This window comes from Prionailurus viverrinus, chromosome E2, assembly GCF_022837055.1.
Source record: "Prionailurus viverrinus isolate Anna chromosome E2, UM_Priviv_1.0, whole genome shotgun sequence".
In the NCBI taxonomy this organism is placed as follows: domain Eukaryota; kingdom Metazoa; phylum Chordata; class Mammalia; order Carnivora; family Felidae; genus Prionailurus; species Prionailurus viverrinus.
Window position 1 is genome coordinate 46,420,555 of NC_062575.1, and position 13,022 is coordinate 46,433,576.

Genomic DNA, 13,022 nt, shown 5'->3' on the forward strand with positions numbered 1-13,022 from the left:
TTTTCTCCAAATTTCTGAAATTTGTGGAACCTTTAAATGTTAGAGTGAGTTTGGCCTTTAGGTGCCTTTGCTCGTATGAGTGTGCATGCTGCAGCTTTTAAAATAAAATGTCATCCTTGCTTATGTTTCAGAGGCAGCATCCCCAAAACCACACTTTTCTTGTCCTTCAGAAAGCCTGGTTTGTCTGGGCTAGCCTCAATTCTTGAATGATTTTTTTGTTCCTGGCATTTGTGCCCAAACGTTATGTTACTTCTCTTTGACAGGCTGTCCATTCACCAAACCTGATGTGATTTTCAAGTTGGAGCAAGAAGAAGAACCTTGGGTGGTGGAGGAAGAAGTGTTAAGGAGACACTGTCCAGGTTAGTCAGGGAGGGAACCAGACAGGTGAGAAGGGGCCATGCCCCTTTAATGGTTAAGCCATGACCCTCTGAAATATTCTTCAAAAATATTTTCTTAAAGATTGTAGACTTTAATAGAGATAATTTCTGTGAACTTCTGAATTCTTTACTAATTTAAGATGTCTTTTCTAGATAACATTCTTCTTTCCTCAGAACTTAAAGGACCAGTTAGCCTTTTTACTTGTGTGCTAGATATCAATATTTCCTAACTCATTTCCATCTTTACTTTGACAGTCATTCTATTATTAGCATCTTCAGTCTCTGCCCACCTTATTACATAGGATCCTTTCCCTTTGCATTCAGATATTCACAGAATTGTAGTTGTTCGGATACTGTTGATGTTCATAGCCCTTTCTACTTTATCTTCTCCTTTCATTGTAAATGCCATAGCATTATATCTTGTGCTCATGGGCACATTTCCCAGTGTATTTTTAGCTTTTGCTCTCATACTTTAGTAATGGCTACAACCCTTTTACTCAATAAGTTTTAAAGTCTGTGATACTTTTCTCTTAGCTTCCATTTTCTGCTACATTTGTCATGTATTTGTGTACACATTTGTTATACACACATGTATACATACATACTTATATATACATTCATCACATGTAGACAATACATACATACATTTATACATATATTTCTAGTTTGGTAGATATTGCCAAGTCTTTTTTTGCCCTCCAAGGAAACATTTTTATTTCAACCAAAAATTTCTGCCAACACAGTCTTAGAATTTTAAAATTTTTTGCCAATTTAATAGGTGAAAAACAATTTATTACAGTTTAAATTTGTATTTCCTTTATTATGGTATTGTGAAGGATGTTTTCATATGCTTAAAAATGGTTTCTTTATAAATGGTTTGTCTTCTGCCCTTTTTTCTGTTGAATTCTTAATTTGTATGAATATATTGATGTGATTAGCCTTTTATTTGTTGTATGTTGTTCCAGTATTTTTTCACAGTTGGTTGTTCCTCTTTGAAGTACTCTTTGCCACCCTAAGTTTCTTTAATATTCATTTAGTTAAAATAACCATCTTTTTTACAGGAGATTACCCTGTGATCTTTTCCTTTTATGTATATGCGTGAATTTTGTTTACTTAGTATGTTTGCTTAGTAATTACTCATCCTCACATATTTGTCATGAATTTAAATAATTGTTCTAACTTTTTCAGGCTTTGAAGTCAATTTTACACTGGTTTCCTAAATAGAATTTAGAACCATTTCTTCTTGTTCTGGAATACTTATAATAGCACTGGTGTATAACTCCCTTAAAGTTTTGGTTTATCTTACTTGTTTGCCCATTTGGACCTTTTGGATTATCAAGGGAAAGTGCTTTGACAGCTTTTTTCCATTATTACTTTATAAATTTTACGCAGATGTTTTGTCTCTTTTGGCATTAGTTTTTGACATAATAGGTTGTATTGTTCTAGAAAAGTACTTAATTCTGGTTTTCAAATTAATTTTCACAGAGTTGAACAATGTAATTTCTATAAATATTTAAGTTTGTTCTCTATCTGTAAAGGCTTACCATATACTAAAGTTCCAGGGTAGTCTGTATAACAACTTATTTTATCTGTATTTTCCAATCTGTTGGTATAAAATTACCATAGTATTTTCCTGTTTTGTCCTCATTAATTCTGCACATTCCTCAGCTAACATCATCAGATATTGGCTTTTCTTCATTTTCTCAACACTCTCATTCTGGGACTCCTAAAGATAGAAGCTAGATCTTTTTTCCTCCATATTTTTTTTCATTTCCTTTATTATTTTTTCTCTCCTTATTTCTCTGTTTGGCTTTCTCAGTAATTACTTCAGATATATCTTCCAAATTACTCTTCTCTCTGCAGCTCCCTATTAACTCATTTGCTTTTAAAAAAAATATTCGGTAGCAGTATTTTGTATTTTTAGAAATTCTCCTTTATTTTGTTTTTGGCTTTTTTTCCCCTACATCTTTCTGGCCCTTTCACTTCTGTTGGAATAGTACTTTGGCAACCTAATTGTACCTTCTTCAAAATCTTTTGCTTAATTAAGCTCTTTTTTCCCTAACTGAAGTGACCCAAAAGCTTAGTATTCTGCCTTCTTTTCTACATTTGTAATCTGCAACCAACTGTCTAACTTTACCTGCTTTACAATTTCACAGTAATTTTTCCCTTCCTTTATTATCAGTCTGGCAGAGAGAGAAAAATCTCCATTTTCCCATCTCAGATCTAAGAAGCAACAGGGAACTGAAAGTAATCCTTCAGTATGTAGACCTGCACTTATTCTCTCTATGCTGAGCCAGGTCCTTTTCTCTGTATTCCTCTGCCTCATGTCCCTGACTCTACAGCATGTCTGCTTCATTTTTTCTCTCTTTTAAATGTTTGTTTAGTGTGTGTGTGTGTGTGTGTGTGTGTGTGTGTGTGTGTGTGTGTGAGAGAGAGAGAGAGAGACAGAGAGACAGAGAGACAGAGAGACAGACTGAGCAAGCAGGGGAGGGGGGTGGGAGAGAGAGAATCCCAAGCTGACCATGGAGCCTGACACAGGGCTCGGCTCAATCCCACAACAGTGAGATCATAACCTGAGCCTAAATGAAGAGTTGGATGCTTAACCTGACTGAGCCATGCAACCGCCCCTCTGCTTTCATTTCTTAAGTGATCCTCCATCTCCTTTAGGGTAGAGTGGTCTTTGTCTTTGTTAGTTGATATGTTTTTCCTTCTTTATCTCACATTGGTGTGCTTGGGAGTGGGATGAGATAATTCATGTATTTCTTCTACCGTATTTAAGCTCAATTTTTCACTCTTTGTTTTCCCTTCTGCTCACAGTACATATGTATTCCCTATCCAGTCATGCTAAGTAGGCTCTTCCAGTTTTATGTTCCAGCTCTCTGATCCAATTTTAACCTGCCCTTTTTTTTCTCACTTTATTACTGCAGTATTCAGAACTTTATTTACTTTTTAAAATACATAATACGTGCTTATAGTACAAAAGGACATATTGAAAAGTAGTTTTTCTCTTATACATTTCCTCTCTAAGGTGACAACCGTTATCTTCATTTTCCTTTGAGCTGTTACCTGTATTTTCAAACATTTTTATTGAAATTAGGTTAGCTTGTGAGTAAGTGTTATTTTCGGTATTGAATGTTCTCTTCCAGGAATGTGATAATGCCTTTATTCTTAGCTTCCTAGAGCTGCCATAACAAAGTACAACAAATTGGGTGGCTTAGAATAACAGGAATTTAGGGGCATCTGGGTGACTCAGTCAGGATAAGCATCTGACTTCTGCTCAGGTCAGGATCTTGTGGTTCACGAGTTTGAGCCCCACATTGGGCTCTGTGTTGACAGCTCAGAGCCTGGAGACTGCTTCAGATTCTGTGTCTCTCTCTCTGCCCCTCGCCCGCTCACACTGTCTCTCAAGAATGAATAAATATTAAAAAAATAAGAATTAAAAAAAAAGAATAAGAGGAATTTATTCTCACAGTTCTGGAGGCTTAAAAATACTAAATCGAGGTGTTGGCAGGCCATGCACCATCTGAAGCCTCTAGTGGAACGACCCTTCCTTCGTGTCTTTCAGCTTCTAGTAGCCCCAGACATTCCTTGGCTTGTGATACCATAACTCCAGTCTGTGTCTTTATTTTCACATGGTGTTCTGTGTTTCTGTCTCTTCACATTGAATCCTTTTTTGCAAGAACACCACTCATAGTAGATTGAGTCACCCTAACTCCAGAATGACCTCATTTTAACTAATTGCATCTGCAGTGATCCTCTTTCCAAATAACTTCACATTCTGAGGTATGGGCATTAGGAGTTCAACATATCTTTTTTGTGGTACATTCAGTTCAGCCCATAACACCTTTCCATTTGGTCACATGTGTGTGTGCATTTTAGTTTTCTGTAATTTTGCAACATTTCTTATTAAATTTGTTCACATGTTTTTCATATTTTTTGTGATTATGATTCTTATGTTTTCTAAATAGTTGTGTATATATGAATGTTATTGAAACTAAATATTAATTTCCTATATATAGTGAATATAATGAAGTTTTTATATTTTATAATGATTTTTCACTCTTGATTTTGTAGGTAAATTGTTTTATTGTTGACCAAAATGTTAATCTTCTACTTTCCAAGTTTTTATACCTCTGATTTCTTCTTCTGTTAATGCGCCATCCAGTACTGTAGTGGTGATAGTACTAACTTTAATGTAGTACTTTGGGATTTTCCTTTTTGTGGAGGGGGGGGGATTTTTCTTATTAAAAATTGTGATTTAAGTGTACTGTAAGTGTTTAAGCTGTACTGTACTTTTTCTGAAGTTAAATAAGTAGTCCCATTTTTTGAGGGTTTCTTTATGGAAAATAGATATTTAGTTTTATAACTTTTAAATATACCTTTGGAAATGATTACTTGATTTTTTACTTTTGACCTATTAATGTATTTGCTGATTAGAAACAGATTTTTCTAGTAGCAAAACATATATATGTACGTGGAAAAAAACCTACTCAATTATGATGTATATTTAATGTGCTCTAGGTCACTTTTTTTTCCTTCTTGGTCATTTTTATATTTTAGGTAGAATTTTTACATTGATATTCATAAGTAAAATTGGTGTATAGTTTGCTTTTTTGGTTGTCATCTTTGTCAGATTTTGGTGTTAATGTTATGTTTGTTTCACATGCACAAAACTGGGAATTCTCCTTTTTTTTTTCTTTTATAACATTCTGCAGAGCATGAAAGCAAATGTCCCCTAAATGTTTGTTCAAATGCCCATGTGAACCTCTCTGGCCCTTTTGATTTGTTTTGTTTTTGAGGGATTGCTTTTTTGTATTTTTCTGTTCATTTTGTGGAAGTTGGTTTATATAGGTTTCTACCTCTTACAGGTACAGTTTTGGTAATTTGCATTTTCCAGAAAATTACTTATGTCAAGCAGTTTATAAAGTTATGTTTTAATAGAGTCCTGCAAAATAGTTTTATGATTTTTAACTTCCTGTTTTTGTTTTTTCCTGTGTCATTTCTAACTTTATTGGTACATCTGCATTCTTCCTTTTATTTATGCAACAGTTTATCTGTTTTGTTTCAGATCCCATTTTTAAACACAATCAAAGTTATTTGTATTCCTGTCTTCCTCCACTCATATTTTTCCTGGAATTTCCTAAAGCTAAGGAAATAGGAGATATATGCACTTGGAATTTGCTTTATAATGGGAAACTACATCTTAAACCAAGAATCAATCCCATAATAGCATATTTTCTGAAATTTTCTTCACGTTACAATACTGGAAAATATTTCAAGTGATATTTATTTGCAATCTGTTTTAGGAGAAGTATGGGGAATTGATGAGCGTCAGAAAATCCAGGACAGACTTTTGACACAATTTGAAGATAAATTCACAAAAACACTGACTGAAGAAAAAGTCATTGAATGTCATAAGAAATTTGCCAATGCATTTCCTCTTAACTTGGACTTTTTTCCTTCCAGTCACAATCTCTATGAATATGACTTATTTGGAAAGTGTTTAGAACATAATGATTTTGACTGTCATAATAGTGATAGAATCTTTATAAGAAAGGAACATTCTGAATATAATGAACCTATGAAATCATTTGTCATTAATCCATCCCATCTTGTAGTAACCCCCTTTAAATGTAATCACTGTGGGAAAGGATTCAGTCAAACTTTGGACCTCATCAGACACCTCAGAATTCATACTGGAGAGAAACCCTATGAATGTAAAAACTGTAGAAAAGCCTTCAGCCACAAGGAAAAACTCATTAAACATCATAAAACTCATAGTAGAGAGCAGTCTTATGAATGTAATGAATGTGGGAAAGCTTTCATTAAAATGTCAAATCTCATTAGGCATCAAAGAATTCATACTGGGGAGAAACCCTATGCATGTAAGGAATGTGGGAAATCCTTCAGCCAGAAATCAAATCTCATTGATCATGAAAAAATTCATACTGGAGAGAAACCTTATGAATGTAATGAATGTGGGAAAGCATTCAGTCAGAAGCAAAGCCTCACTGCACATCAGAAAGTTCATACTGGGGAGAAACCTTATGCATGTAATGAATGTGGTAAAGCCTTCCCTCGAATTGCATCCCTTGCTCTTCACATGAGAAGTCATACAGGAGAAAAACCTTATAAATGTGATAAATGTGGAAAAGCTTTCTCTCAATTTTCCATGCTTATTATACATGTAAGAATTCATACGGGTGAGAAACCCTATGAATGTAATGAATGTGGAAAATCCTTCTCTCAAAGTTCAGCCCTTACTGTACATATGAGAAGTCATACTGGTGAAAAACCTTATGAGTGTAAGGAATGTAGAAAAGCCTTCAGCCACAAGAAAAACTTCATTACACACCAGAAGATTCATACTAGAGAGAAACCTTATGAATGTAATGAATGTGGGAAAGCTTTCATTCAAATGTCAAATCTCGTTAGACACCAGAGAATTCACACTGGAGAAAAACCGTACATATGTAAGGAATGTGGCAAAGCCTTTAGCCAGAAATCAAATCTCATTGCACATGAAAAAATTCATTCTGGAGAGAAACCCTATGAATGTAATGAATGTGGTAAAGCCTTCAGCCAAAAGCAAAACTTTATTACACATCAGAAAGTTCACACTGGAGAGAAACCTTATGATTGTAATGAATGTGGTAAAGCCTTTTCTCAAATTGCATCCCTTACTCTTCATCTGAGAAGTCACACAGGAGAAAAGCCTTATGAATGTGATAAGTGTGGGAAAGCCTTCTCTCAGTGCTCATTGCTCAACTTACATATGAGGAGTCATACTGGTGAGAAGCCCTATGTATGTAATGAATGTGGAAAAGCTTTCTCTCAAAGAACTTCTCTTATTGTCCACATGAGAGGCCATACAGGTGAGAAACCCTATGAATGTAATAAATGTGGAAAAGCCTTCTCCCAAAGCTCATCCCTTACTATACATATACGAGGTCATACAGGTGAGAAGCCCTTTGACTGTAGTAAATGTGGAAAAGCCTTCTCTCAAATCTCATCTCTTACACTTCATATGAGAAAACATACAGGTGAGAAGCCTTATCATTGTTATGAGTGTGGTAAGGCTTTCAGCCAAAAGTCACACCTTGTTAGACACCAGAGAATTCATACTCAGTAGAACACTATGAATATTGTGAATATGGAAAAGCCTTTAGAAAGAATTAGCATCTCCTTTTTACATAATCAGTTCTAGAACAGAAAACTATGACTGTGGAAAGCCTTTTTGAAGAAGTCACACATTTATGAAACAAGGAGTATTTTTACCAAGGTGACAAAGCTGAACATCAAAAACCTTCACAGATACCTAAAGATATTTATTCAGCATTCTTATTAAAATGTGAAACAAGATATCTACTATCAGCATATCAATATTACAGTTGAGCTCCTAGCCAATGTGTTAAGTAAGAAGAAGATTGGCGGAAAAGAGAAGCTATAAAAATAACCTCTTACATAAGAAATATTTGATTCAAAAATATGTTGATATAAAATGTCTAAGGATAAACACAACAGTGAATTACCAGGCACACATATATACATATAAAGTTATAAAACATTTTCAAGGGCACAAAATAACACCTGAAATTTTGAGAAAAATAACATTGTTTGAAAAAGGTGACATTTTTAAAAACAAAAATTCTCTCATCTCTAAGGTATTTCCACTCAAAGTTTTCGCTAATTATATTTTAAGAATTTCGCAAACTGATTTAAAGTTTTACATAGGAATATGAAGGACCACAAATAGCAGAGACAACAGTGAAAAAAGAGAAGGCACAGTCTACTAGATAGCATCACGTACTTTTATTTAAAGCTGGTGTCTAAATGTGTTCTTGTTAAGTAAATTAGCAGATACAAGGATTGGAGAAAGGAGATATGGAAATTTTGTGTATGATAGTGCTACTGAAGTCACTGGAGAAAGAATGGCCTATTCAATAAATGGAAGATTCATATGAACAAAAAATGATAGCTCTCTATACCATATACAAAAATAAACTCCAGATAGATTGAAGACCAGAATATAATAAGCAAAATTCTAAAACTATGATGAAAGTAAAATAGATTTATTATTTTAGAGTAAAAGGATTACTCTAAGAACACATAAATATGAAGCTGTCATTTCTCTTTTGGTGTATTGGCTTCAGAGGCACACATACAGAGGCACGAGATACACATCTCTGTTCACTGCATTGTGGTTTGTATTACACTAAATTGGACATAAATTCTCAGTAGAATGATAAATTAATACCACGTAATTATTGCTATGATAGAATACAATATTTAGAAGGTATAAATGTGACATATAGTTACGTAGATCACAGTATATAATATTGAGAGGAAAAAGCAAAATGTACAATGAGAAGATGTAACATTTGTATAAGTTTAATAAAATAATGCAAAGAACGGTACTGTGTATTGGTCATAAATCCACATATGACATTGGTTGCCTTTCAGGAAATGGGAGGGTTTTAGATGGAATTGTTATATTTACCTGTAACATTTCTTTAATAGAAAGGAAAGCAAATATAATGGTGGTAACAAATCAGGTTGTCAAGATTATGTTGCTATTTTTGTATTCTTTTTTGCCTTTCCTTATTTTCCTAATTTCTCTAAAATAAGAACCAAAATGGCACACGACCTATAGAAACAACTTGAAAATGGATTCTTTATGGTCAAAACTAAAATTTGTAGGAAATTCTCTTTACTGATACACAAACAAAACCTGAATTAAGATGACACTTTGCTTACCATCTCCTCACAATGTTGATTCAGTGTGTGTGTGTGTGTGTGTGTGTGTGTGTGTGTGTATTGATGCCAATTTTAAAATTGTTTATTTCAAACACAAATTCTTCCTTAGCTGAAGGCAGTGAAGAAACTAAAGAAATAGTTAATTGTTGGAATAACTGGCTCTCCACTTGGGGAAAAAAACCCAAAACCTATATTTGGCTTGGTTTCAGATTGAGTAGGGGCCATTCATACCTACTGTAAAATGTGAATAATGTTCTGACATGTCAAGCAAGCCAAGGATAGATGCCTGCATCAGACCAGAGGGAATTTTCGCATATCTCAACAAAGCTTTATTTGGTTTCTGAATCCTTAAATGGTCATGCACATGATGGTGATTTTATATGTGTGACATACGTGCCCAGTGGGTGTGAAAGCTCTTCTTGTACCACATCTAAAATGTTATATATTCAGGCCTTTCAAATATATGTGGAACTCAAATTAACTTTTCTGTGAATAGCTCATTCATATATTTTGTCTATTTGTTTTCTACTGGGACTTGCAAAAGATGTTTTTATTTAGAAATACAGGTTTATAGGAAGTTGCAGAAACAATACCCTATAGTACTGTTTAGCTTGTGTGCCCTATGTCCGATTTTCCCTAATGTTAAATCTTACATAACTACAGTGCAGTATCAAATTTAACAGTGGCACAATCTGTACGTTAGTAGATTTCACTGGTTTTGCATGCGCTTGTGTGTGTTAATGTAGTTCTAAACAATTTTATCTCCTAACTACCACTCCAATTTTTTCTCTGCCACCACAATCAACATACAGAACTTCTGACACCACAAATATTCCTTGTTCTGTCCCTTTGTAGTCACACCCATAACCCTTTTCCCCTCTGTGCTTCCCACTCCTTACCTTTGGCAAGCACTAATATATAATCTCGAGATTATTATATTCTATAATATACTGTTTAATATCAAGAGTGTTTTATAAATGGAACCTACACTATATAACCTTTTGAGATTGGTGTTTTTTTATTCAACCTGATGCCCTGAGATAAATCCCAGTTATTACAGATAAAGTTTTTCTGGTTTTAAAATTTCTCAAGTAGTTTTCCATGGTATCAATATACCATGGTTTCTCTAACCATCAAGCCTTTGAAAGACATTTGCATTTCCAGTTTTGGGTTATTATAAAAACCTGCTATGAACATTGATCTGTCATTTGGTTGTTTTGTTCCGTCTATTTTGTTCCTCTGTCACTTTTCATGCCTTCATGGGTTACTTCAGCATATTTTTTTAGAATTCTACTTTAGAGTTCTTGAGTGTATCTCTATGGATTTTTTAGTAGTTGTTCTAGGTATTAACATCATACATATATAACTTCCACAATCTACTGTCATTTAACCAGTTCAAAACCTTATCTCAACTAAGATTCTTTATTTTCCCCCTTTATTATTATATAATTGTACCAGGTATTTCCCCTATATACCATAAGAACTATATGAGACAGTGTTAACCATTTTTTGCTTTACCCATCTAGCATAATTTAGGAAACCACAGGAGAAAGGTATTCTATTAAATGTACCCATATCTTTACTGTTTCTGTTCTATCCTCATTCCAGATGTTCTATACTCCTTCATCATTTCTGCTGAAAGAATTTCCGTCAGCCACTCTTTTAGTATAGGTCTCCTGGCAACAAAAAGACTATCTTAGTTATCCTTTGTCTGAGTATGTTTTCATTTCACCTTCATTCCTAAAGGATGTTTTTTTTGCTGGTAGAGAATTCTGGTTGACAGATGTTTCAGTACTTGAAAAAGGGGCCACTTCACTTTGACCTTTTTTTTTCTGATAAGAAATCTCTTATCTGAACCATTCCTCTATAGGAGGAATGTATCATTTCTAACTGCTTTCAAAAATTGTTTCTAGTCTTCAGTATTCTTAAGTTTGATTATCATGTATCTCAGCATGAATTTCTTTGGGTTTATACTGTTTAGGGTTTGCTCAGCTTCTTGAATCTGAAGACTTAGGTTTGTTGCCACAGTTGAGGAATTTCCCACTGTTATTTCTTTTACTGCTTTTCCAGCCTCATACTTTTTATCCTTCCCTTGTAAGACAACATGTTTTTCCTCTTGTTGTTCATATTAGGTAATTTATTTTGTTCTATCTTCAAGTTCACTGATACTTTCCTCTGTACTCTCCATTTTACTCCTGAACACATCCATTGAGTCTTTTGGTTACTGTAATTTTCATTTCAAATTATTTCATGTTCTTTATATTTTTCTTTGTTGAGCTTTTTTTTTTCATTTGTTTCAAGTGTGTACATGATTTGTTCACCTGAAGCACTTTTATGATGGTTGCTTTAAATTCCTTGCCAAATAACTCCAGTTACCTTGGTATTGATGTCTCTTGATTGTCTTCTCATTAAAGCTTGAGATTTTCCTATTCCTTGATATGATGTATGAATGATTTTCATTTTTATCCTGGACATTTTGTGTGTTATGTTCTGAGACTCTAGCTCCTACTTAACCTCCTTTCTGCAGGTAAGTTTAGGCATAGCTTTAGTGTACAGGTGGGTGTGGATGTTCCTGCTGAGCCCCACTGACTCAACCCAAGCAAAAGTGGAGCACTGATACCCACTTCATTTTCAGTGGGTAGGGATAGAAGTTCACCTCCCCATTCAGCCCAGCTAAAACAGAGGTGTCGAGGATGGAGAGGAAACAGTGATAACACCACACCTTGTTGCTAGAGCTTGTTGGGTAGGAATAGAAACTTAATTCTGCACTGGGCTCTGATAAAGGGGAGAGTGAAAAGCTGATTGCTTTTTTTTTTTTTTCTTAATTGAAATGACCAGAGCTACAACCGAGCTGAGTTGTTAGGATTTGAATCCCTTGTGCAGAAGACACATGAATGTCCCAACAGGTACATGAAAAGATGCTCAACATCACTAGTAATTAAGGAAATGGAAGTCAAAACCACAATGAGATAATACTTCACTCCTGTTAGAATGGCTATCATCAAAAAGATAAATGCTGGCAAGGATGTGGAGAAAGGGGAACACTTGTGCGCTGTTGGTGGTATCATAATTGGTATAGCCACTATGCAAAACAGTATGCAGTTTTTTAAAAAACAACAACTGTATAATCCAGCAATTCTATTTCTGGGAATATATCCAACGGAAACAAAAACCATATGTTGAAGAGGTATGTGCACTCCCATGTTCATACCAAGATAAGGGAACAAGCTAAGTGTATGGATTGGATGGATGAACTGGATAATGAATTTGTGGTGCGTGCACACATACGCACAGTGGAATACTGAGCCATAAGAAAGGAAATCCAAAAGAAGGAAATCCTGCCATTTGTGACAACATGGATGGACCTTGAGAGCATTTTGCTAAGTGAAGTCAAATGAGAAAGACAAATACCATACGATCACACTTATCTGTGGAATCTAAAAAATAAAAACAAAAAAACTCCCAGAAAAGGAGGTCAGTTTTGTGGTTACCAGAGGCGAGGAACAGAGCAAAGAGGAATTGAATAAAGGTGGCCAAAAAATACAAACTTCCAGTTGTAAGATAAGTACTAGGGATGTAATGTACATGAAGACTACAGTTAACACTGCTATATGGTTTTATTTTTAAGTCTGAGAGAGTGGCAGAGGGGCAGAAAGAGATTGGGTGAGAGAGAATCCCAAGCAAGCTCCACACTGTCAGTGCAGAGCCTGATGTGGGGCTCAAATTCATGAACTGTGAGATGAGGACCTGAGCCGAAGTCAGACAGTTAACCAACAGAGCCACCCAGGCTCTCCTGCTATATATTTTAAGGTTAAGAGAGTAGATCCTAAAAGTTCTCATCGCAGTTTTTTTTTTTCTTACCTATAGAAGTGTTGTTTCACAACATAG

At 34.8% G+C, this 13,022-nt stretch overlaps 1 protein-coding gene across 1 annotated transcript in view; it reads left to right on the top strand.

The window, feature by feature from the left end:
• The window catches only part of LOC125153533 (zinc finger protein 569), a 34,966-nt gene extending 26,177 nt beyond the window's left edge, over window positions 1-8,789 (top strand). The window contains exons 5-6 of the mRNA XM_047836779.1: window positions 264-359; window positions 5,684-8,789. Coding sequence (XP_047692735.1) covers window positions 264-359; window positions 5,684-7,509 — 1,922 coding nt within the window. The 3' untranslated portion in view covers window positions 7,510-8,789. The remainder of the gene's footprint in view (window positions 1-263; window positions 360-5,683) is intronic.
• Window positions 8,790-13,022: the final 4,233 nt, after the last annotated feature.